We start from the raw sequence: 26,227 nt of genomic DNA, 5'->3' as shown, positions 1-26,227 counted from the left end.
GTATGTAGTGTTTGAATCATTAAACCGTATTTCAGTTCTTTATACCCAGTGCTTTACGGTCTGAGCTTTCAGTTCTTCAGAATACTGTTGTCACCACACATGTGTGTAACATCCGGTGTTAGGGCATTGCCCTCTCCCTGTGCCAAAAGGCTGTACAAGGAAAGTCTGCCCCTTCTTAGAGGGTACAAGCTGGGTCTGTGTCTGAGATCAGATTCCTCTAGAGATGAAGCATAAGGTTATCTGACTGCAGGAAGTGAAAACAAATGGAATGCTCAAGAAGCTCAAAAATCAGCACTGCTCATGCTATGATAAATGCCTTCATTTGAACTGCTGTTGGTGAGTTAAGCCTTTGAAAAGTGAATTAGGTCACTTGATACATCATGCACAGTCTAAAATATACCCAGCTTACTTCAGTCACTTATTGCTATTTTATTCAGTGAGGAGGGAAGGAAGGAGAGTGAAGGAAAAGGAGAGGGAGGAAGGAAGAAAGGGAGGGAAGGAGAGAGAGAGAGAGAGAGAGAGAGAGAGAGAGAGAGAGAGAGAGAGAGAGAGGGTCTTAGTCACTTGCAATCTAGAAAGCTAACGCTTAGATGCCATGATATGTCATTGCTGTGCCTTAGTCTTCTTATTTTGAGTAGAGTAAGGAGAACAGGTGTGGCCTAAGAACGATGTCATTCGTTTTTCCTGCTTTCGATTAGTGATACATTATGAGAATCTTTTTTTTTTTTTTGGTTTTTCGAGACACAGTTTCCCTGTAGTTTCTAGAGCCTGTCCTGGAACTAGCTCTTGTAGACCAGGCTGGCCTCGAACTCAGAGATCCTCCTGCTTCTGCCTCTCTGAGTGCTGGGATTAAAGATGTGCGCCACCACCGCCCAGCACGAGAATCTTTCCATTGCATTAAATATTGCTCCACAAAATTGGTTCGATAGCTGCCTTTCACTCCATTTTATGAGTGTACTATATTCATTTTCTCGTACAGATCATTTGTTCCAGTAACCATCTTTATAACAATAACTGCTCATGGGCTAGACAGATTGCTTGGTAGTGGCTGCACCCCCTGCTCTTCCAGAGGACCTGGGTTTGATTTTTAGTACCCACACGGCAGCTCACAACCATCTGTAACTCCAATTCCGGGGGATCTAACACCCTCTTCTGACCTCCTCAGGCAATAGGCAAGCACATGACATACATTCAAACGAAAACACTCAAGCACATAAAATACATGTTTAAACAATGAATTAAAAAGAATAGAAGTCTTAGAAAGCACTGATGCCTGGATCTTAACTGCACAGCTTCTGACTTGTTAGCTTGAGTTATAGTTTAGGTAAATATTGGTAACTTTTAAGAGTTTCCAGTCAGTCTAATGTGTGGAGAAGTTAAAAGTTACCACAGACTCTGTGACATAGGGGGAGAAGGTACGAGAAGAAGCACTCTTAGGGTCAGATGCATATCAGTGTTTATTATTTAGTATGCCCATAACCATCTTGAGCTGCCAAGTGGTGATGGAGCTGACCCACTTACTTGTGGTGTACATAAATATAGAACTGTCGATGATAGAGCTGACCCTCTTACCTGCGACATACATGCAGAATTGTGGATGATGAAGCTGACTCACTTACCTGTGACATAAATACAGAATTGTGGATGATGGAGCTGAACCACTTACCTGTTGTATACAAACAGAATTGAGAATGGTGGAGCTGACCCACTTACCTATGACATACATTCATTGTTCTTTGGTATATTAATTAGAATGGGACTTATTTCATCAAGGTTTATGCTGTCAGTTTTCTGTGTCAAATCATATACAGCACATTAAATAAAATATACCTTATTGACAAATGTTTTTGAGTTAAATAATAACACTATAATCAAAAATATATTCATTAATGAAGAGTCTGAATTAATCAAACAATATGTTCAATGACTAGCATATGATATGTATTTTAATATTTTTAAAAAATGTATTTTGAGTTACCTAGTAAGTCTAGTATCTTTCCTTTATGGCTATATCAATGTTTTAAAAATTGAAATAAAAATTATTCTTCAGTTTAGGGGACATTATCTATTTGAACAGGTTAGTTGGAGAAAAACATTTGCAGCGTCTGCAAGATGTTTTTTTCTTTTTTCCACTCTGAAGTGGTCTGTGTCCTTGAATATAAGACACAAGTGACCCCTGGGCTGTTAATTATTGGCAAATTGCCCCATCTCAACCTAAGGAAGTAAAGTAACATGTTTGCCAGCCGATGGTTACTAGTTAACAGGCATCACTTAAGAAGCATATAAAAGGCCGCCAGCAGGACCGCTCTGCACGTTCGGCTTCCACCACTGCCAACGATGAACAAACCAGCCACCATGAAGTGGAGGGCGCCCATTCTTGTCGTCTTCCTGCTAAGTTTTGCTGACTCCAAAGTGCTGCATAGAAATGAGTTTGGAATAGGTAAGATGTTATATAACTTAGGAGCTATTTTTCTCTAACAAAATTCTTCAAAACTCTCGCATTTGCATCTCTTCAGTTGTCTTGATTTAGGCGTCGTATTTGCTGTTGTGGACGAGGAAAGTATTTAACTGGTGGCTAGATCCGGGTGAAGCATAAATGTAATTCCACAAGAGGCTTAGAAAGCCACAGCAATGTTTAACACGATTAGCTTTTGGGTCGTCCATGCTCAATCATTCTTGATTTATTTAATCTCATATGTGTACATATATATGAAAAGACATGAAAGCAGGCCACACTCCTAGTTCCTTGAGATTGACTGAAGCATAGCGTTTCTATTCTCATCAAGGTTTGACTCTATTCAAAGCATTGCTGTGAATACGCCAACTGTAGCGTAATTATGCTCAAAGGCTACTAAAATCAGCCAATGAGAACGCTGTACTGTTAGGGTGATAAATGGTGTCAAGTCTGCAATTGATCAGTCTGGTTAACTTCGTTTCTTAATCTTTGAGTTTTCCCAAGTGTAAAATGAAGATATCTGGGTTTAAATTCATCAGTGCTTGCTCTCCCAGGTGAGATAATCACTTGTCAAAATATCTTTTGTTTTCCAGCTTCCACATTAGATTCTTCCCAGTGCTCAACAGAGAAGAATTTACTTAGCCTGTAAGTTTTGCTTGCATTACAGATATGCCATGCCAAAAAAAAATTTAGATAATTGAATATTAGTTTTTGGGGGGGACAGGTCTAGACAGGGTTTAGCTTTGGAGCCTGTCCTGGAACTCGCTCTGTAGACCTGGCTGGCCTTGAACTCATAGTGATCCGCCAGCCTCTGCTTTTTTAATGCTGGGTTTAAAGTGTGTGCACAACCAATGCTCAGCTCCGAATATTAGTTTTAAAATTACGAGAGAGAATTGGGCATTTTTAAGGCTTCACTTATGCGGAATATCAAACAGATATGTAAAATGTTGAGTTTTGGGGCAATGTCTTGCGTCTTAACCTGCACATTGCCTGGAATTCTATGAAGCAAACCAAATCAGGTTTTCAAAACCGAAGATTAATTTCTCAGCAGTCAGTAAGAGCTTTGCATGAGTGCAGGAATCTGTCTTATCAGTACCAGCAGGAAGAGACTGGAGCATTCTCTGGTTTGCAGACTGTTCAGTATCAAGTCACAGGAAGTAGAAAATGGTTATTTTTGTTATTTGTGGAGGACGTTTTATTCCTTTAAATCTTGCCTTCATTCTACCTGTTTGGAATTTTACAGTAAAAAACTTAAACCTATGTGTTACTGGTGATGTTTGCATGCAGAACACACACCACTTTGAGTCAAACTGAGAATACCACAAACTAGCACTGAAATTCAGTCATGATGGGAGCAAACGTAGCTGGAGGTCTAAAGACTTAATCTTTGCTTAAATTAAGAAAAAGAAAACTGTAAGGACTATAGGTTTTCCCAGTTACCAATGCATCACAGTGAGCAGTGGTCCAAAAAGGAGGACATACATTTTCGGGAAATCCGTTTACTTTGACTAGTAAGAGTTACACTTTATTTATGGGTGACAGAAAGAAAAGTGACCTTTATTTCTGAGTGGCTAGAACTCCATCTCACATGGATCTTTAGTGGGGGCGCGCCATATAAAAAAAAAAAATCAGGACGTAAGCCACCCAGAGAGAAAGCTGTTCTTGGGAGACAAGTGTGACCGTGTCTGGTCCCTAAGCCCCTGTATGTGGTTTTATTTCAGTGCCACCATCACCTTTACCCAGTTTGTTCCCGAAGCCACTATCGAGGAAGTAAGCAAAATGACGAGCGACGTGATGACGGCGATTAAGAAACCCACGAGCGAAGAGCAGCATGGAGGGTGTTTAGGAAACCAGGTGAGTGACCTAACCACAACCCAGGCTGTGGAAGAGAAGATGCCGCGAAGATGTGGTTTAGTTATTTGAAAACCGCTGTATGAACGCAGGGTTCGTTTGGTTCTGGAGTCCTGAACAGCTCTGATGCAATGCAAGTGGCTGCTAAAAAGAGCCACGATTACCATGGCGACTCGGCTAAGGTTACAGAGTGAGGTTCTCTGAGTGACTGTGAACACACTCTCTTCTTTGAGAATCTACACCATTCAGGGTGTCATTAAGTCCATTTAGAGTTGTCATGGAGATTTATGTTAACTACGAATAGAGGTTCATTTTCTCTAGGCACACAGTGTTGCTGACATCTTTCTAGGAATTACTGTAAACACAATGCTAATCGAAACACTACATGGAAGATGTTGTCCACCAATCGGAACATCTGTCCAGTGAACTAAGAGAACTTGGCTGCAGCTTATTGTCAGAATCCCCATCTTATTTATAAATTCTAAGTCATCAAGTTATATAATAATCTCTATCTTTTATGTAATCAAAATTTTATGTAAAATTTTATATTATATTATATTATTATACAGTTGTTAATTGTAGAGTAGCAATTAGCCTGGCTACAGTATATCTTTTGGTGCAACACAGGCATAAATTCACAAGGGTGGACCATGGTGCTCTGACTGGATTTCAGGCCTGTTTTCACGGTGTGAAATTCATGCCTGGCACTGTGAACTGAGCCAAAGCCCCACAGTTGAGTATGTCATAGACCCTAAGAGAAAACCTATATCTATTCATTTTATGGGATGGACATACTATCAGACTGCCTTCTAAACACTCATCACTCAGCAAGAGCCTAGTGCAGCCCTCAGCCTGCATCCCTGAAGCTCCTATTTGCAGGGGCTGCTGATTCATACAGAGATTCACGCTGATCAAAGTGCAGGCCAGTGACTGTGGCGTGTTCAACCCTAAATGGGACACCTATAGAGAGGGGACACTCTCTACCCTCAAGGGTTCACGGTCCATTGGGAAAGAGGGAGGGGGAAAGATTGTAAGAGCCACAGATTGAAGGAGAACTTCTGAAAAACTGTTTTCAGAAGAACAGGGCAAATTGTCCATGTGAAGTTACGATGGCTGCGGTTGTCTGTACAAGACCTGCGTAAAACCAAGCTAGTCGAAACTCCCGCATGGATGCGAAGGGGCTCAGAAAGCGCCAGCCTTTGCAGAGGAATCACTGGAAGTTATTGGCTGCTGGAAGACAGCAGTTGGTTTTCTATAGGGTGTGGCTCTTGGCACATGTGCCCATACACATGCTGGAAGACACCTCGTATTGCAACTTTTTTATTCAATTAGAGTTCGGGATAACATTACAGATTGGGTGCTTTGACCCTGCAAATTGAAACTGTTTCTCTAAAAGGGTGGATTGAAACAAGCATAGTGGTACACTCCTGTAATCTCAGAGCTCAGAAGGCGGGGGCAAGGGAATCCGAGTTTGAGACCAGTCTAGTTTACATGGGGGGAGTTCCAGGCAGCCAGGACCACATCATGAAGAGAAACTATCCTAACCAACCAGAGAACATCAATAATCAAAAGTGAATATTGAGAATTAGGGTCTTAAGTAAGACTGTCAAGATTTTAAGAATGTTAGTAATTATAATAGTTAAAGATTTTCCTAAAACGAATGAAACATGCATTTTTAGAGGCTTTCTTTAGAATACCAGTCTTGTCTAATCTCAGTGAATTTAGGCACTAAGGAAGAAAGCATCTTAAAGACATTGCAGCTACATCTGTAATTATGACTAATGAAGAGCAGTCTTATTTTTACTCCGCTTTGAGGTCATTCCCATTTTTAACTGAAAATAATATCCAATTTTAGACTCTTGTCCTGTTGTTAGAAGGCCAAAGGGAATGAGCATCTATAAAACCACAAGGAAAGGTTTTATTTTCTGGCGGCTAAATTTTTCATGAAATAAGAGAGTAAAATCACTTAATTTAAAATCAAGGTAGGAAAGATAAACAATCGCATGGCCCCCTTTTCTTTTAACATAAAATAACTATGTCTCATGGTCACATGTGCTACCCAAGGATGTAAGTTAGAAGCCCTTCACCCTCAAAGCTACCAAAGAAAGTGATCACTTCAGATCAAGAGGAAACCTCTTGAACATGTACAGGGGACTTTCTTAATTTACTGGTTTCATTTCGGATATTGGAAAACTTTACACATCTCTTTCAATGGAGTTCATGGCTTTTTAAAAAACACAAAAGACTTCTTTTCCCAGATGTCTGTGTTTCTGGACGAAATTTGCCATGAGAAGGAGCTCTCTGACAAGTATGGATTCGCAGACTGCTGCAGCCAAAGTGGGGAGGGAAGACACCAGTGTCTGCTTGCCCGCAAGAAGACAGCTTCTGCCTCTGTCTTGCCCTTTAACTTCCCAGAAGCTGCTGAGAGTTGCAAGGCATACAAAGAAAACAGGGAGATGTTCATGAACAGGTAAGGGCCCTCCACAGGGCAGTCAGTGTTTCTGCCGTCTACAAGGGTACTCCAGAGTGTGTAGAAGTCGGGAATAGTAGCCAGGGTGTGTCTGCTGAGGACTACACAGAGAATACCTCCAGGGCTCCTGTTATAGACAGGCCGTGAGATGCGGGACAGACCACATGCAGACCCAGCCTCCGGGGACGTTATCTCTTTCCCATTTCAGAGTAGTTGCCGTCCATTTGTGTTAGCAAATTTTCATGTGCTGTCACCTCCACAGGGTCATCTACGAAGTGTCAAGAAGGTACCCCTTCATGTACTCACCTGCCATTCTTTCCTTGGCTGCTCAGTACGACAAGGCAGTCCCAGTATGCTGCAAAGCTGAGAACCCGGAGGAATGCTTCCAGACAAAGGTGGTAATTCTGTGCAGCTCTGTGAACCTAGATGGGATCTAGCTATGACTCGGGAAAGCAGAGTTAAAAGTGGAAATATGGCTCATGTGGAGAATATCATCTTCAGAGAGTGTGCCGTTCTTTTCCATCCTAGTGAATATCTTTCCCATTATCAATGAAATCTCCTTTTATATTTTTAGTTAAAGTTAGAAACAATATCCCTAATGGTAAGGCACAAGGGTAGGTCAAAGTAAAAATGTGTGTACTTTGTGGCTCCATGAATCAGCAAGTACTGAATCTTTAAAGAAAGTAGAAGTAATAGCAATCTACATGGAAGAGGTGACTTAGTAGCTATAAGCCGGACAGAAGATGGAGCTGTGTTTCTTCTGCAGGGCAGAACAATGACATGCTCCCTATAGCTTCTCATTCAAACATGAAACAATATTCATACACAATCAACAACCCCATGGATAACTGACGGCACACTACAAGTTCAACCAGAGTTAAAGAAGCTGAACACTGGTGGTGGTGGTCATACATCAGCCAAAGGGAGCATATTTCAGCTTCGGGTTTTTGCTTGCTTGCTTTCCTTTGCTTTTTGAGACAGTCATGTTATATAGCCCCAATTGGGCCCAGATTCCTAAGAATCACATGACTTTCCTCAATACAGATTGTGATGCAATCTTGTGTTTTTTTTTTTTTTTTTTTTTTTTTTTTTTTTTTTTTTTTTTTTTTTTTTTTTTTTTTTTTTTTTTATGGAGCAGGAGTCAGCAGGCTTCTTGCCTGGAGGCTGGAAAGGCAAAGCTGTCCATATGGTTCCAGTATCAAAACTATGATGTTTTGTTTTGAAGTATTTTAAATATATCTCAGCCATATATACATAAGAATTCATCTAAAAGTCATTAAGAAGTAATGTGTTTAAATGTCTGGTGATTCTAAGTTTAGTAAAAAAAAATTACTCAATGCACGTTCATGTGTTGCCTGTAATCACTGCTTTCTTGATTATTAGAAAGAATACATGCGCTTTCTTTTTTTTAAACACTTCACCTCTTCTGCATCTAGAGAGCATCAATTGCCAAGGAACTAAGAGAAGGAAGCTTGCTGAATGAGCATGTGTGTGCAGTAATAAAGAAGTTTGGATCCCGAAACCTCCAGGCCACGTAAGTTTAAGCTTCTATGGAGGCAATCAGTCAGGCGCTGTAGAGTTGTGTTCGTTTTTTCTCAATGCCACTCTTGCAGAGTAAAGTCCCCTTTGGTGAGGTAGACTGTGATTCGTGCAATCTCAGGATCAGAAGGAAGTCATCAGATCAGTTGGCCTTAGATTAATTACAAAAGCCTCACTGGCATGATATTCGAGAGAGAATTTTAAGGTTTATTTTGTTCACCTGTTCTAGACACTTCAGTTTCTAACCACAGTCAAACGATACCACCTCATTAGACCATATTTTCCTAGCTCTTCCAAAAAGTAGATCAACCTTCATGGAGGGGCATCTCAGACTTGTTGCCTAAGAAGGAATTCTTCATGTTCACAGTGCTTCCTAATCTGCTCCATTGTCAAGAGCTGCTTCTCATTAAAGTATTGCCTTGAGGCAACAGCTTTAGAACCTGGCAATGACAGGTGAAAAGACAGTTCTAAATGACGTGAGTCATGAGTATTGTGCGCAGCTGAGTATCAGTGGGTGTTTTCAGTCATGTAGTGAGTTTTAAAGACTGGCTGGCACTTCCTGGAAGAGGCCAGACTTACTATTCAATCACCTCCCGATTCTGCTAGAAACTTAGCAGTCCATTCATGAAGTACTTTAAAAATCCGCCGTAGGAGTAAAATAGAAATGAAGAAACAATTACAGCAGCGGCATAATGTATCTATCAGCGATAAAAGCCGCATGCTCCCCTGTTACCGCCCCGCTCCCTCTTCATCAGCTGCAGTGACTCCAGCATCTACTCAAGGAAGCAGGACATTTGCGCGGATAGCCCTTAGCATGAACGGAGTGCCTAGCTGGAGGCAGCTTTATTTTATACTGTCCTTCCGCCCTGAGCTGATGGCTTGTCGCCAATGTTGCATCTTCTCCACTTCGTTCATGTCACTGATTTCTGCATCTGCACCCCTCCCTGGTTTCTCACAAGTATTTATTTCTATGAAAGGAAAAGCAAGTGTTATTTTCAAAGAATTTTTCCGCCCCTTCATCAGTTATTCTTTCATAAAAATGTCTATTTGAGGCAGAATCTGATAGTTGAGGCTGGATTCAGATTCCCCATTCTCCTACCCCCACCTCCTGCCTGCTGAAATTATAGACAAGTGTCACCATGTGTGCCACAAGGGCACCAAATGCTGGGGTCAGGGAAGAGCAAACAAGGACACCACGGATCTTGAGTCCCTAGAAAATCTTTGCGATGCTATAAGTTACTTCCAAATCGTTTGAGCACCTAGCCCACAATCTACAGAGCTTCTACCTAGAGAGGCGGGGCCCAAGATGATGAGATCTAAGACATATTTCTTGTAAAATAAGGCAACTCAGATCTTTTCCCCTTGGAGGTTTGCTCAACAGATACTCTATAGAAAATGCAATTTTATTCTGATGGATAAACAAGATGATTTTTTTAAAAAAATCTTCCTCTCCCAGAACCATTATTAAGATGAGTCAGAAGTTCCCCAAGGCGAATTTTACGGAGATTGAGAAGCTGGTCCTGGATGTGGCTCACATCCACGAGGAGTGCTGCCTAGGGAACGCGCTGGAGTGCCTGCAGGATGGGGTAGGAGTCTCTCTCTTCCTCTGAGATGTTTCTGTCGCCTCTCTTCTCACTTCAGCTCACTCTAAATGAAGGCCACCTGCCTGGGCCAGGCAGGGCACAGGGCCCGCTGTGGCTCAGTGAAGTGACAGATTTTCTCAGGGTAGAATTTAAGCTACGTTCTTGATCTCGGCTTTCACGTCAGGCATTCGCAATCCCTGTCCCCTTTTGTGAGACTAAGGCACATTTGTTTCTTTATTTGATTGAATGCAGCGAGTATCTTCTACCAGCTTGCTAGCTAGCTTCTGGTTCACCATGAGAAACACTTCTTAGGAAAACATAAATTGGCATCAAAGAATGTATACTTTAACCAGAGAGATAAGACAATGGCCTTCTTGGAGTTAGAGACTGTCTTTTGTTGGCCGATATCTCTACAGGACAATGCCTGCCATATTGAGACATTCTGTCAAAGTTTAATGACAGATTTATAAGTAAAAATAACCCAAGAAACTTGCACGGGGAAAATGTCCCTTCGTGGCAAGCAGAGGTGTGAAAAAATGGGTCTAAGAGAGATAGAATCCTAAACTCTTAGCAAGAGAATCCATAGGAAGTGTCATGAACATGGTGTGGCAATTTGGGGCCAATACTGTGCTTCCTAGACATGGAACGAGAGGTCAGCACACACTCTATCACGTCCCCTCATCCCTGTGACATGAAAGAGACTTAAAAAAAAACCTCTGTTGTTAGAGGTTCAAGTGACTTAGAGGCAGGGTCAGGAGAGGCTCATTTCAGCACACTGGCATGGGGTTTCAAAGAGGTGGTCAGGGAAGTCAGCAGGTGGCAGGGGCTGCCAGGGGACAGAGCAGGACAGACACTAGAGCAGCAGGCACCCCCGTCGTGGTGGATGGACCAGGAAACACGGGTTTTAGTAGTTATGTGCTTGTGCGCCTTAAGAAATCATCAATCACCAGGCGGTGGTGGTGGTGCACGCCCTTAATCCCGGCAGGAAGGAGTAGGAAGAGCTCTGCGAGCTCGAGGCCAGCCTGGTCTACAAGAGCTAGTTTCAGGATAGGCTCCAAAACTACAGAGAAAAACCCTGTCTCAAAAAAAAAACCAAAACAAAACAAAAAAAAATTGTGTTTTGTATTTCTTTAAGCACAGCTTTCTTGGTTTGTAGGTGAAAATTTTATTGATTTTCATAGACAGTTCAAAAATTAGCTTTTAACTTTTGGAGCGCCTAGGTACTCTTTCATTGAGAGTAGAAAAAAAATTATTTCAGTATTTTAGAGAAGGCTTTAACAACTGAATATTAGGTTTCAGCTGTCACTGGTGATAATGTCCCTGAGCAGAGACGAGAAAGTTTTCTCTCCAGGAATTTTCACCGTGGGTTCGTTGTCTAGAGACTGCCCTCTGGAGGTCAGAGTGGCTCACTGCATATCTTACTGATCAAGATATGGAGGGGAGCAAGGGTAGAATGCCTGCAAATTTTGTCCATTGGAAAATTTCAGTACCAATAAAAAGGCGCTATCTGGTTTGAGCATCGCTTTTTTCTTTTCTTGGAGACTTTTTTTCTACTAAAACAAAAAGTAGGACTTAGATGAAAACTACGGGAAGAGGTATGCAATAAATTGGAAAGCAACGAGGGAAAGCAAGATTGAGCAGAATAAAAAGGGAGAAGAGAGAGGGGGTAAAGACAGAAAGGGAGACGAGGCAAAAGCCTGTGTTGATCCTAGGTTTTTCCCTTCACCTCTCCGTTTATCTCGTCTTCCACTTCCTTTTCAAGCTTCAAGTCTCTACCTTAAAGGATAAATCTTTGAGTCTTATATTGTGTTATTCCCATTCCAGGAAAAAATCATGTCATACATATGCTCTCAACAAGATATTCTGTCAAGCAAAACAGCAGACTGCTGCAAATTGCCCACACTGGAGCTTGGCTATTGCATAATTCACGCAGAAAATGACGACAAACCTGAAGGGTTGTCTCCAAATCTAAATGAGGTTATGGGAGATAGAAATTTTGGCCAGTTTTCTTCGGAGGAAAAAATCATGTACATGGCAAGGTAACATGCCCTGTAAATGTGTGTTCACAATGATATAGACCATCTGGTAATTAGAAGGTTTGATTTGTGGGAATGGGGAATGATGGCTACAGGTTTTGAGCTCCGTTGAGGCTGTCTGTGTAGATGCTGTGAGCCCAAGGATTCACAACCACAGAGCTAGAGCCTAGGGAGTGAGATCTATGGTAGAGAGACCAGACTTCCACATGGACCACTGTTATTTGGCTTGCTTATGAATCTAAATATTGTTTTATATTTTCTCTGAAATGAGGAATGACATTCTCTTTACATATCTCATATGATAGCCACCGTGAACTTGTAAAGATAATCTAGATATACTTGTAAATATATATTTAGATATGGATAGTAAGGAAAGCATAGATTGTCAAGTTGGCACAGAGGGTAAGAAGTGCTTGCCACACAAGCCTGACCGCCTGAGTTCAAACCAAGGATTGGAGTGATTGAGCCAATTTCCAAAAGTGCTACTTGACAACGCTCGCATGCTATGGCATATGTGTTCCTCCTCCAGAACTAATAGATAAAGAAAATTAGATTTAAAAACAAGAAGAGCTCAAGATCATGAATAGAGTCTCTTGCAATACATGCCTTTAAGAACTGTTCCCCTAAATATAACTCCATAGCTAGAGCCAGATATAAAGCCTTTCATTGCAGCAGGTTGCTTGATATTTATTGACTTTTTAAGCCAATGAAAACGTGTTTAGAGATACTTGCACAATGGTAATTTTTGTAGTATAATCAATAGGCATGTACTCATTCTATTCGCTAACAGTCAAGTTAATACCTTTTCCTTTATTGTATGTACCTGTGGATGCTGTTAGAAGAGGAATTTGTGCGGCTATTAGAACATTAAACTTAATCACTTCCCAGGGCCTTTCTCAATTTAAGAGCCTGGTTCTAATGCAGCAATGAAAACGATGGCTCGATTTTCTCCCCAGTATTCCGAGAAGATGTAGCTCTTTTGTTGTGTCAAAATCAGGCATCCACACATCATTTGTACTGCTAAATAAGGCTGTGAAAACCAAAACAAAGACTAGATTTAGGAGACACATCTAGAGATTGTTTTTTGTTGGTATAAGTAAACACTACCAATGTCTATAATTCTGGAGCACAATTTATACTAAAGAACTATCCTTAGGTTTATATATACATACAGATCTAAAAAAGCTAATGATTTTCTTTATAGAAACAGGCCTTCAGTGGCAAAGAAATTTCAGTGGAAATCTCAGCTAATCAGGATCTTCCTCCAAGGCCTTGCCTTTCCTCCACGCACTCCTCTGCCGCTGGATCACTTACCCAAAGGACCACAAGCTTGACCACAAGCCAAATCAGTGACCACGCCTCTTTGGGTGCCAGCCCTCTTCCTGTCTTCCATCTCGCTTTACTTTCCTCCACTGACTTATCCCTACCAAAGACAGATGACCCAGTAAAGCTTGCTGCTGCCTCCTTACAACAAATGCTTGGGGGAGGAGAGGAATTTTCTCTTTCATGGTGTTAGCTCTTCACTGTTTAGAGCAATTTTAGCATCCAGGACAGCCTGGAAAACATACCTGTTGGATGAATGATTATAAATCGCACAGCTAAAGAGCCAAAGTGGGATACGAAACAAAACAAAATAGCATTATTTGCAACATTCTTCTTTAATTAAACATCATTTCACATACATGCATACATAGTTTTAGACCTACGTTACATATATGAGAAAATAAATAGACATTGTTTACCTGACTCTGGTTTATTCACTTAACCTAATGATTGCCAGTTCCATCTATTTTCTGGAAAATGCCATGATTTCATGAAAGGACATTTTACAGGGTGAGTTAAGGGAATATATATATATATATATATATATATATATGAATGACTGTACTAAAATTTTGCTGTTCATAGAATTCAAATTGTTTGTTTTTTCTGCTTCACTTGCTATTTGATTTTTTAATATGCTATGCTCTGACTACTATATTGGAATACTTAGGGAATGAGTAGTGTAACTTCGTCTCGTTCCAAAGACATGATATTTTTCCTGCATATTTCAGATTTCTTTATGAATATTCAAGAAGACACACCACGTTTGCCGTCTCAGTCATCCTAAGAATTGCTAAAACATACCAGGAGATAATGGAGAAGTGTTCCCAGGCTGAAAATTCACCTGCATGCCAGAACAATGGGGTAGGCTGCTCTAGAACTTAGGGGATAGTCTCTAAACCTGCACTGCCCGGAACACTGACAATACTGTTTGTGAAGTGGTGAGATGTCTCATGGCTCAGCAGGCACCTGCTCTGTGAGCCTGGGGAACGGGGTTGGGGCATTGGGGCCATGTAAAGGGAGAAGGAGAGGAAATCTGCTCCACAAAGCCGGAGTGGCTTCCACACGTGCTCTTTGGCAATGCTCCTCACCGAATAATAAAACACAAACTATTTTATTAGAATAGTTAAAATAAAATTAGCTTTATTAACTAGCAATTAGCTAGTTATACTTATAAACTAGTAATCTAACCATTAAGTAATTATGCTAGCCACTAACCGATGGCTTATATAAGAGAAAAATAGCCGGGCGGTGGTGGCGCACACCTTTAATCCCAGCACTCGGGAGGCAGAGTCAGGCGGATCTCTGAGTTCGAGGCCAGCCTGGTCTACAAGAGCTAGTTCCAGGACAGGTTCTAGAAACTATAGGGAAACCCTGTCTCGAAAAACCAAAAAAAAAAAAAAAAAAAAGAAAAAAAAAGAAAAAAATATTAGTCAAAAGCTCTATGGTGAGTAGAATAGAGAGAATATTCATTATTTGACAGCTCAGAGAAGACAAAGTCTTATACGGAAACTGCAGTCCTCTACCTAGTGCTTATGTCCTCTAGAGTTCATCTGTTTTTGATTCTCACACAGGTCACACTCTGTCATCTTAATGCTCTCTAAAGGCTTCTAAGATTGGTCTTCCAATAGAATGAGATGCTGGCATAGAGAACATTCTGTGTCTGGGAGGGGGGAGAAATGCACGTGACGCTGTCTGCATTTTTAGGAAGAAGAGCTTGAGAAACACATCCAGGAGAGCCATGCACTGGCTAAGCAGAGCTGCGCTGCCTTCCAGAAGATGGGGCCCTACTACTTACAAAATGAGTACGGTTTTTCTAGTGTTTTCAGTCATTTAAAATTATTAATAGGTGAGGGGAACATGAATTGAAATTCTTAAGCCACTGAGACTCACTTCCATCCCCAGTTGGATAGTAGTCAGTATAAATTCAATTACGTGATTCCTCCCAGGTTGTTCCCCCTTAATTGACAAGAACATCTGTGCAGTCTGGGCTGTTGAATTGGCCGCGGGTTCCCCAAACCCTGCAGCTTTTTGCAGGAGAGGTGTTCGTTCTGCTCACAAAATTCCAACAACCAAAGGTCACAGTTGAAATCAAAGTGCTGAGGTTGGGAAGAAAGCAGTCCACTGCGCCATCTGTACCCCATAGGGATGCGTGGGGTGGTCAGGGGTAGAGAGGTGGTTGTCAGAATGGAGACTTCTCCATCTCTGGGCCACAAGCCTCATGTCTTCTGACACCAAAAGTAGGTCCTTGAGGAGGAGGAAGGAATAAAACTCGTGACGACACTGTCAAAATGCCTTTCAGGTTCCTCATTGTTTACACGAGGAAAGTCCCTCAGTTGACCTCAGCTGAGCTGATAGACCTCACCAGGAAGATGGTGGGCATTGCTTCCACGTGCTGCCAGCTCAGTGAGGATAAATGGTCTGCCTGTGGTGAGGGAGCGGTGAGTATTTCCATGCCAGGAGAAATCGTGGAAGCCTATGTGGAGAAGGCGTCGCTTGGTTTCTTTAGTGAGCTCAGCCGGAGGGGGGTGTGATAGTGCTGTTTCTCATTGGTTTGCCTTTAACGGGGCTTCCTATCCTAGAACACCTGGTAGAAGTGTGTGTAGTCGCTTTATTTAAGAACATAAAAGCAAGCTTTATGCATAGGAAGGATAACAGCCAATGTGTTATTCAACTTAATACTTTTTATTCTCTAAAGTCTCACTTTAATATTGAAAAGAAAGGCAAAGCTTTGTTTATAATAGATTTCAAAAAGCTGTGCTATTTTAGGGATCTGCCTTTTGCAGGCCAGTCTTATCATTACAATGATATTTGGGGCACTTTGTTTCCAAGGTAAAGTACAGGAGTAAGATCCATGTTCTGGATAATAATAACCCCTTCATTTTCATGTCACATTGAAAGGGGACTTCTGAGGTGTTTGTGTTTGATATTTGAGAATAAAAATTGTACCATTTTTGTAGGATGACCGTTTTAGAGTATGTAATCCAAATGATTCACATAGGCTTAGCCTGAGAATAGTAAGCACACAAATACGCTAAAAATTTATAACTAGGTGTTTAAGAGATATCTTAAAAAAATATGTGAAATAGGAAGAATCTATGTTAAAGCTTAAACACACACCCATTTTTTCTATTAGTTGTGTGTGTGTGTGTGTGTGTGTGTGTGTGTGTGTAGAAAAAAAAACTGCAAAGGTTGGATTTGTTCTATTCTTACCTTCAGAAAGTGATTCTTTGCATCAAAACCCAAACTCAAGTTGAAGAGATAGCTTGGACAATTAAAAGAGTGTACTGCTTTTAATCCCAGCACTCAGGAGGCAGAGGCAGGCAGAGCTCTGAGTTTGAGGCTAACCTGGTCTACAGAGCAAGTTCCAAGACAGCCAGGGCTACACAGTGAGACCCAGTCTGGGAAAAAAAAACAAACCAAATCAAAACAAAAAAGTGTGTGCTGTTCTTGTAGAGGACCCAGTTTTGGTTCTCAGCACCTACTGAAAATGGCTCTCAAACACCTTTTCCTCCAGATCCAGAGATTGGGTGCCTCTGCCTTCCGCAGGCACCCACACTCAACTGCACTTACCACCCCATAATTAAAAATAGAATAGATATTTAAATAAAAACAAAACTCAACCAGATACACACAGAAAATGACTTACCCATTGATTTGTACACATAAAGATAGAGATATTTTTCCTTTTGGAAAGTCTGTATGCAGCTAGAAGCATATTTTGGACAGTCACATAGCTTTCATCAATATCACATGTGTTAGCATCTGCTGCTACATAGTAAGTTTTATCCCAGGGCAAATATTTAAGTCCACACATGCTGTTAGTATGGCAGCAATGCTACACAGTAAATTTTCCTGTTATATCAGTGATAAGTTCCTGGACATTGGGTGTCACTGCATGAGAATTCTGGAAACGGGAGTCAGCTTGGTAGCTCATTTCATTTCTCTGATTTCTTCTTTTTCCTTCTCCCAACCAGGCTGACCTTTTCATTGGACACTTGTGTATAAGACACGAAGCAAACCCTTTGAACCCCGGTATCGGCCACTGCTGCAATTCTTCCTATTCTAACAGGAGGCCATGCCTCACCAGCTTGGTGAAGGATGAAAGCTACGTCCCTCCACCATTTTCTGAGGACAAATTCACCTTGAGCAAGGATCTGTGCCAGGCTCAGGGCAGAGCCCTGCAGACCATGAAACAAGAGTAAGACATTTTTATTTTCCACCATGGAGCTGGGACTCCTGCTTGACATTTCACGGGTTCACCAGACTATAAATGCCCTTGAAGCACTAAAGAATCTCTTTAAAATTAGTTCTGTTTCAGAGTTCATACAGCCTTGTGGGTGAAGTTGGTTTGGGGAAATCCACTAAGGCAGATAATTTTCTGTTATGAAAAATTGTCTCTGTCATAACAATTGTGATGTATTTTGGGTAGAAGGAAAATGGATGGTCTATTCTGAAAGATCAGGAGAGATCTGTGTAGTGAGTCTGTGACTTCCGTTCCAGCTATGGGGAATGTGTGGTTATAAGCAGGTTAATTATATCTGACTCAACAATATTGTTAAAAAAAGGAATAAACACACATTTCATTCATGACAAGAGACATTCTGTAATGATGGGGATGAAGCCAGTAAAACTTACATTCTTCAAATGCCCTTGCATTTTAATTTAAATTTCATAATTGCTAACTTTCTACATGGGATTCCTTCCTTGGGAGGTCCCATTTTTCTTCACCCCACCCCGGCCAGAGGAGTGTTTCAAGAGGTAATCAGAATGGTGTTCCCCCCCCCCCCCCGCAAGCCTTCTCTATGGCCTTCCTGACTCTAAAGCCAACATGTAATCAACACTACGTGAGGAGGGTAGGCAGCTAGTGATCCTTGGGTTAAGGTGTAACAATGGCCGGTGTCAGCGTCTAGACATCTGGGCTTGTGTGCACGGATATACCACACTGCAGACGAGGGAAAGGAAAGGATAAAGTAGGTATGAAAGACAGCGATCACAGTTCACTTGGTAGAAGCATGTAGGATCCTGACATGGTGCTTCATCTGTCACCTGTGCCAGGGGAGGCCAGCACCTTGGCATGTTCTGAGCCTCAGTCTTTCTGATGAGAGATGTGAGAGTGAAGTCCTACAATGGTGACATCAAGGAGTGGTGGCTGAGGGTGGGGGCCAGGGCTCGGAAAACCTTCTACCAAAAGCATGTTGGGAAAATGCCGATGTACGACAGACTCTCCTGTATCTCCTTTTGTTCTAAACCCCAGGCTTCTCATTAACCTTGTGAAGCAAAAGCCCAGCATAACAGAGGAGCAATATGAGGCTGTCACTGCTGATTTCTCTGGCTTCCTGGAGAAGTGCTGCCAAGCCCAGGAGCGGGACGTCTGTTTTGCAGAAGAGGTGTGTGTTTTACTCCCCAAAGTCTTGGCATGGAGTAACCTGCAGTAAAGAATGGAAATAATAGCCTACAATTCTGTAACTTAAATTTAAGTTTTCTTTGGAAATGTTATGAGGTTTAGAATAATAACATTTTTTCTAAGTACTAGGGAGAATTAAAAATTTAAACTATATTAAGAGAACCAGTAATTTTGATTTATTTCCTAATAGAGAGAAATTATATATATATGTATATATATACATATATATATATATAATTGACGATAATGTAGACTGTTTCTGAGCTAAAGTTAATCAGTTTTCATGAACTGGATCTAAAGGGTCTAATCACTAGTTAGTGTTACGTAACCGAGACATCAGGAGAAAATGTTTAGGACATACAGTTGAACTCATGAGGAGCACATTTTTGTGCAGCCATGGTAGAAATAAGGAATCGTCTGAGCTGACCTTGTGACTGGCACCATCTCCCATTCCTCTCTCTGAATATTTTTATGTGTTCTTGACTTTCAGGGTCCGAAGCTGATTTCAAGAACTCGTGCAGCTTTGGGAGTTTAAACTCCTTCAGGTAACATCAGTTTCAGACTAGGCTACAGAATGGTGCTGGTTCTCCTGAAATAGCAACCCGCAGTGATGAGAACCCTAGGAAATACCATTAGTTTTCTTTCAAATTAATGTAATATAATAAAACAGATTGAGTCTTAAAATACTGGAACAAGAGATTGGAAGACTTCAAAGGCTTCAGAAGACACCAACCTCAGGCCTTCCTATGTTCCTATCAGCAAAACATTTTTATCTTCTCTGCCTACTCACATAATAACATAAGCTTTTTTTAATATTTCACAGGGAAGAGAGGACCAAATGAGTTGGTGGTTTAGTGAGAGCTTCCTGGCCTCCGTGTCACTGAGAGTACTTTAACGACATGGTGAAGACTTCCATGTGAGACTTCTCTCCCTAAGAAATAAAGACTTCCTAACTGGTTTTCTTCTCCGAGTCTGCTTATTTATGAAAACATAATTTCTTTAGAGAGACCTACATGTCATGGCCTAAAACGGGTCCTATTAAAAGTCACAAGAAGTGGCATTGTGAGAGATGAAAGCCACCCACAATGGATCTATCACACTAGAGGCTGGATAACTTGGTGATCTGAGAACGCATTCTCAAGATAACCACTTTGAGATGCCGCCTGGCCCCATTGCTCCTTATATGACTACTTAGGTGTCCTAGTGAAAGATGAAACAGATCATGAGAAACGAAGTTATTATGCTTTCATAGGATACATGAAAATCCAGCATGTATTTCTTCTTAATCTTGTTTGCTTCTCTATTCACAAGCATTTTAAAACATGTCCACCGTGCTGCAGTTGAGCACTGGCTGGCAGGCAGGCCCTGTTTCAGGAATAGTCACTCTATGGTCGCTGATTCCCTAGTCACTGGTTGCTTTGGTAGAGAGTCAGAGAGAGAATACAAAAGCAATGGCACTAAGCTGTGACCTTAAAGAGGTGATAACAAGCTGCCGAGAGAGAACCACAGGGTGGGTGAGATCAGTTTGTCGGAGTAATTGGCACAGTCATTGAAGACTGGGATGATGAGGGTAGGTTCTCTAGTTCCAGCCCTGGCACAGGGCTTTCCACAAAAGAGGGAAACACAACAAATGGACTGGGTGTGGCAAAGCAGCATGGATGGCTCCTGGGAGTACATCCAATACACTTAGAAGCAAACATTACAAAAGGCATGAGTAGGCTGTATACAGAAAACTACAAAACAGTGTTGAGAAAGGTTAAAGAATCCCTTTAAAAGTGACGAGGTGTGCATTGTTTGGAGGATGGAAGATGAAATATCAGGGCCATAGTACTTTATTTTAAGGACATTTATAAACCTACAGTAACAAAGATAGAACATTTATGTAAATGCAGATAAACAGGCCAGCGCGACAGAACTAAGTGGCCAGATTTGCACTCACACAAAGATGGATAACTGATCTTTGTTGTGTGACAAGTTAACCACAGGCAAGGGAAAAAAGGCTTTCTAATGCATGGCTCTGAAACAACTGGAAATCTGCCCTACATTCTTGGGGAACTGAGAGCTGCGCTTTACACCACACACAATGAACTAAAGTGGATCATAATGCAAAATTACAAAACTTAGAAAATATTTTGGTTTGAGAGGCAGACTCATTCTTCTTAAACATGCCACCAAATGCACAATCCATAAAGAAATAAATTGAAATTTTTATTCAACTCTAGAAGACATCATCAACAGAAGGAAAACAGATGAATCCAAGATTGGGAGAAAGTCTTTTACAAGGCACAGACAAGCAAATCATATGTGACAGAGAGCTTACTTGTATCCAGATGATATTAACCAACCCTCAAAACTAAACAATGAGCAAGTAACTAACACAACACAATAAAAAGGAAAAGGTAACTAACTGATACCTTACCCATGCTGTACCAAGTAGGCATGAGGGCAAAACCAACCAATTAGCTGGTTAACCAACCAACCAAACAAACAGAAAAAGAAGATACACTAAATATAAATCACTACTTAAAAGTAAAATGAAACATGATCACATGCCAATTAGAATGATCATAATTAAATTATTGTCTAAATCAGTCGTCTAAAGGTTTCCGAAGGCTTAAGACTCACACTTTGCTTATGGGAATGTCAAATGGTTCAACTGTTTGTGAATTTGAATCTAAACACACATACATTATGGTACAGCCATTCTGCTCCTCAGTATCTAGTGCAAAGATACTTATGTTCACACAAAGAAATACACTCAAATCTTCCAGCGTTATCTGAAATGTCTTCAATTGAAAGCAACAAAATTGTACAATAGGTGGGCTGGTGAGATGAGCATGGAATATTTGCATTTGTACAATAAAAAGTTATGTCAGAAAAAACAGGACAATTGACATATCAAACAGCACAACTACCACTCCCAGGTACCATTAATGAAAAGTAAGATAACAGAAGGCACATTTTATTATTCCTTTTGTATAAAAATAGAGAGAATGTAAATCACTGCATAATGATAAGATGGAGAGATCATGGTTTGTTTGAGGAGGGAATAGTTGAGAGGTTGGAGGGAGGGATTGCCAAGGGCCCTGGCGCCATTTTGGAGGTGATGGCCATATGTCCACCATCTTGATTGTGATGATGGCTTTACACAAACATTTGTCACTTTAAATATTTGTGAATTTCTACAGAGCATGGGGTATTAGCATGCCCATCTAGAAACACAAACGCTAGCACTAACCCTGCCCAGCTTCAGATGCCACCCCAAGTCACAGAAATGAGTTACAGTCGTGACATCTAGGGACAACGGTTTCTGCTCTGGTCTCTTTTAATCAGCCTGATAGGGAAGTCAGACTTCAACCCTTCTGAAGTGCAGAGTACAAAAACAGCCATCCTACTGGGTTTGGCATAGGAGTTACATCGCTTGGTGCAATATATGAAGAAGTAACTGTGATTTTGGCTCACAGTACAAGGACTCAGAATCTATCAGGGTGGGGAAGGTATGGCCAAGGGTTCACTCTATGGATCAGGAGCATTTAGCAGCTACTTGTGACCAGAAATAGGGGCCCAGATAGATGGCCAAACTACAATCCTCATGATATTCTCTGGTGGCCTACATTCTTTATTACCCATTTTCCAGAGGTTTCACAACCTCACCCCACCACAGACACAAAATGAATGCTACAAGTTTGAGACCAAGTGTTCCAACTTGTGAGCCTGTGGAGACATTTTACACCAGAACTGTAACAAGAGAGAATATAGCCTGTATTCTGCTAGAGCAGAGATGATTGTAATTGCCAGACAGCAACAGATCTGCTAGGTTTCAGAGCCTACTGATGGTCTCGCTAGACAGTGGGCTCAGCCAGTGGCCCTGCCTGTCCTTAGAACAAAGACAGTGGCCCAGCCTCACCAGAGAACCCAGCAGCAAACTCTGCTTGCTGAGGAAATTGCCAGCTGCCTCACGCCACCACTCCCCCATCCATGTTCCCAGGCTGGCACAAAAAGTGAAGGCTTATTCGTATCCAAGGATACTCGACAGTCTAGGGTGGTGGTGTTTTTCTTGATTGCACAGTAACAATGAGGAACACAAGGATTTGGAAGAATTAAGGAATGATTACATCACCAAAGACACAAACAGGGATTCAATCACTATTGAATCTCTTTAAATAAAAGGAGAACACAAAATCAGAGCCTTTACTATATTCACAAAAGCTAAGAGTGATTGAAAACGTAGTATTTCAGAAAGCCACCAGACCACAAATGAAGACAAACAAGGAACAAAGTATTCAAAAACCTGCCAGAAAACAATGAATGAAACCTCAATAGTGTATTCTTACCGTACAATAATTACTTTCAATGTCAATGGATTACAGTCAACCTAAAAAGTACAGGCTGAATAGCTGGCTTTCAAAAGGAGCCAGATACATCTCTTTGTGGGACTTACTTCACTTATGAGAGCTCACAGAGACTGAGAACAAAGCGGGGAGAACAGATGTTCCATGCAAATGGGACCTAGAGAGTGCAGGGCCAAGGTGCTTAGACAAAGGGGCTCAAGGCAAAAGTAGTCAGAGTCAAGAAGGCAATCACACAGTGAAATAAGAGCAAACCACAGAGAGAGGTTTGTTATCTGTTCTGAGGAGACCTCACCCCAGAAAGGAAGCCAGTGACAAACCAAAGCAGGGATTCCATCAGGAACTCAGGGAACCCAATGAGTATATTGCTTAGCGACTGCATGGGTGAAAGCTTACTTACTGGAAATGGCCGATCCCAAACAGCTGTGTCATCACGGACCACCTGCCTTGGGTGATGACCTGTGGAAGCTCGCATCACGGAGTCCTCCATGCAGCTTCCACTCCTCCAGAGTGGAGCACCTCCAGAGAGCACTCACATCTGGGAGGAATCAGAGAAGAGAAATGACTAGAGCCTTCCCTCCTTCTGCATTGATTGACAATTCCACTAAGTGTCCTTTTCATAGGTCTAGCTATATTTCTAGTCTCTTATTTCATTGCCAAGGTTTCCTGACCAAGTTAATCTGCACTCCAAATATGACCCTGTGATTATCAGGTCTCCCTAAAAGAAAGGGCATATTATATATAACAGGAAAATAAGAAAATCATGCATATATAATAGCACATAAATAGGCCTGAGAGGAGGGATGGGCTCAGTACAACAATGGAAGGAGATTTCAATTTCCTCTACCGTTGTAGGAGGCCACTCATTCATTTCCCAGCTGCTCAGCCCCAAAATACTCACACAGAAACCATATTATTTGCAATACTGCTTTGCCAATAGCTTAAGCATATTTCTGGCTAACTCATATCTTAAATGAACCCATCTCCATTAATCTGTGTATTGCCACAAGGCTGTGGCTTACCAGGCAAAGTTCTGGCATCTGTCTCTGGTAGGGCTACATAGCCTCTCACTTCTTTCTCCCAGCATTCAGTTTAGTTTTCCCCACCTAGCTCTGTTCTACCCTGCTCTGCTATAGGCTCAAAGCAGTTTCTTTATTAACCAATGGTATTCACAGTATACAGAGGGGAATCCCACATCACCCTCAATGATGTGGGAGAGTCTTCTGTTTGTGTTGATTTCATTCATTAATAAAGAAACTGCCTTGGCCAGCCCTTAGGTGGGTGGAGTAGACAGAACAGGAAGAAGGAAGTGAGGTAGATGGCTCAGTCAGATGCCACGCCTCTCCTAAATTAGTTAGACTGCTGCGCCTCTCCTCAGGGAGAGAGATGCGATGGAGCCAGCCACCAGTTCAGACATGCTGAATCTTTCCCGGTAAGACACCACTTTGTGGTGCTACACAGATTATTAGTTATGGGTTAGTCAAGATGTGAGTAAGAGGCTGAAAATAATGGGCCAGGCAGTGTTTAAAAGAATACAATTTGTGTGTTGTTATTTTGGGGCATAAACTAGCCGGCAGCTGGGAGCCTGGCGGGATGAAAAGCAGGCCTGCCCGCCGAGCTCCACACCACACCCACCTCTGGTCACACACAGACCCTCCAGACAGAAAAGAATTATGGGAATGTTAGATTTGTATTATGCTTCAGACTAGACAAACTTGAGACATATACCAAACATTCTATTTAACAACAATGGGACATGTGTTCTGTTGGTTGTCTGTACAGCTGAATTCTACCACAAACTAGTGCCAATCATCCTCAAATGCCTGCAAAATCAAAACAGAGTGAAAACATTTTTAAAGAGAAGTTTCCAGAAAACAAAAATAACAACAACAACAACAATAACAACCATCACCTGAGTTAAGGATGCTACAAGCTGGGCTGACTGATCAGAACCATGAACATGGAGAGCTGGAAAGTTACAGGTCCACAGCAAAATCACCCTGGGCTACCTTCGGGTTGTCAACATTAGCGCTGTCAGGTAAAATCCTCTTGGGAATGAGGAAACAGACCTCTTACCTCTACCAGCTCAAAAGCTGAGTATCTATCTATCATCTATTTATCTATCTGTCTGTCTATCTATCTATCTATCTATCTATCTATCTATCTATCTATCTATCTATCATCTATCTATCTATCTATCTATCATCTATCTATCAATCATCTATCTATCTACCTATCTATCTATCTATCTAGTATATATCCTATTTATCTATCTAATAAATATTTATTTTATTTTTTGAGACAGTCTCTCTGTCTCTCTCTCTCTCTCTCTCTCACACACACACACACACACACACACACACATACATATATATGTATAGTATTGAGTGTCCTGAAACTTGCTCTGTAGATCAAGCTGACCTTGAACTCACAAAGATCTGCCTCCCTCTGCCTTCCATGTGTTGGTATTAAAGGTGTGTGCCACTCTGCCCAACACAAAGAGGCAAAGGGAATTTCAAGATTATCAGTCATTACTAAAAAACTTGTTTTCTAAAAGCTTTGGATATATGAGCACTTTTTTTCTCTATATAGTTCCAGAATTCTATGTTTTCAGTGTTGTCTTTGTTCTGTTCCTAAAGATTTAGTAAATACATTACTTTAATTTTCTTTGATTACAAGTGAAACTGTGCTTTGCTTGTCTCTGAGTTTGCATAGGTGCAGCTGTTTGTGTGTGTGTGTGTGTGTGTGTGTGTGTGTGTGTGTGTTAGAGTCTCTCAGTGGCCTGAACACCATCAAATGGTGTAGACTGGCTGGCTGCAGAGTCTCGGGGACCTGCCCAGCTATACTCTTTGGCACTGGGTGATTAGAAGTGTACACTAGCATGTCTGAGTTACGCAAGTTCTGGAGACTAAACTCAGGTTTTCTTACTTCCAGGCGAGCACTTTATGGGCTGGGCTACCTTCAAGGCCCCAGAAACTCAATGCTTTTACAGTGCATTTCCTTTTTAATGTGTTAGCTCCTCTTTTCCTCTTTCACCTGTGGACTTTTTTATTTTCTTTTTGGAAACTCGAGAAAAATTTTCTCCCAGTTAAACATAGCATAATTTTTCCCTAGTTAATAATTAGCAAGAAATGTGCACCGTGACAAAAAAGTCTCTGCATTTCAGACATAGATTAGCAAGGTTACTTTTTAACAGCCGTAAGGTCAAAGAGTA

The 26,227-nt window shown here is 41.3% G+C and overlaps 1 protein-coding gene across 2 annotated transcripts; it reads left to right on the top strand.

The window, feature by feature from the left end:
• The first annotated feature begins 789 nt into the window (after positions 1 to 789).
• Positions 790 to 19,618, top strand: LOC119819157 (alpha-fetoprotein-like). 2 transcript variants are annotated; one of them, XM_038337211.1, is made up of 15 exons: positions 790 to 2,440; positions 3,049 to 3,100; positions 4,177 to 4,309; positions 6,565 to 6,776; positions 7,039 to 7,171; positions 8,213 to 8,310; positions 9,772 to 9,901; positions 11,723 to 11,937; positions 13,989 to 14,121; positions 14,965 to 15,062; positions 15,560 to 15,698; positions 17,235 to 17,458; positions 18,515 to 18,647; positions 19,155 to 19,209; positions 19,488 to 19,618. In XM_038337211.1, the coding sequence occupies exons 1-14, from the start codon at positions 2,338 to 2,340 to the stop codon at positions 19,197 to 19,199; spliced, it is 1,848 nt and encodes a 615-aa protein (XP_038193139.1). In that variant the 5' UTR covers positions 790 to 2,337; the 3' UTR covers positions 19,200 to 19,209; positions 19,488 to 19,618. The 2 variants fall into 2 exon arrangements, with proteins under 2 accessions (XP_038193139.1, XP_038193147.1); XM_038337219.1 differs by lacking the exons at positions 790 to 2,440; positions 3,049 to 3,100 and having other exon boundaries at positions 4,240 to 4,309; positions 6,551 to 6,776.
• Positions 19,619 to 26,227: the final 6,609 nt, after the last annotated feature.

This window comes from Arvicola amphibius, chromosome 1 (genome assembly GCF_903992535.2).
Source record: "Arvicola amphibius chromosome 1, mArvAmp1.2, whole genome shotgun sequence".
Lineage (NCBI taxonomy): Eukaryota > Metazoa > Chordata > Mammalia > Rodentia > Cricetidae > Arvicola > Arvicola amphibius.
The sequence above is the reverse complement of the archived record's forward strand: the minus strand, read 5'-3'. Positions and strand labels throughout refer to the sequence as shown.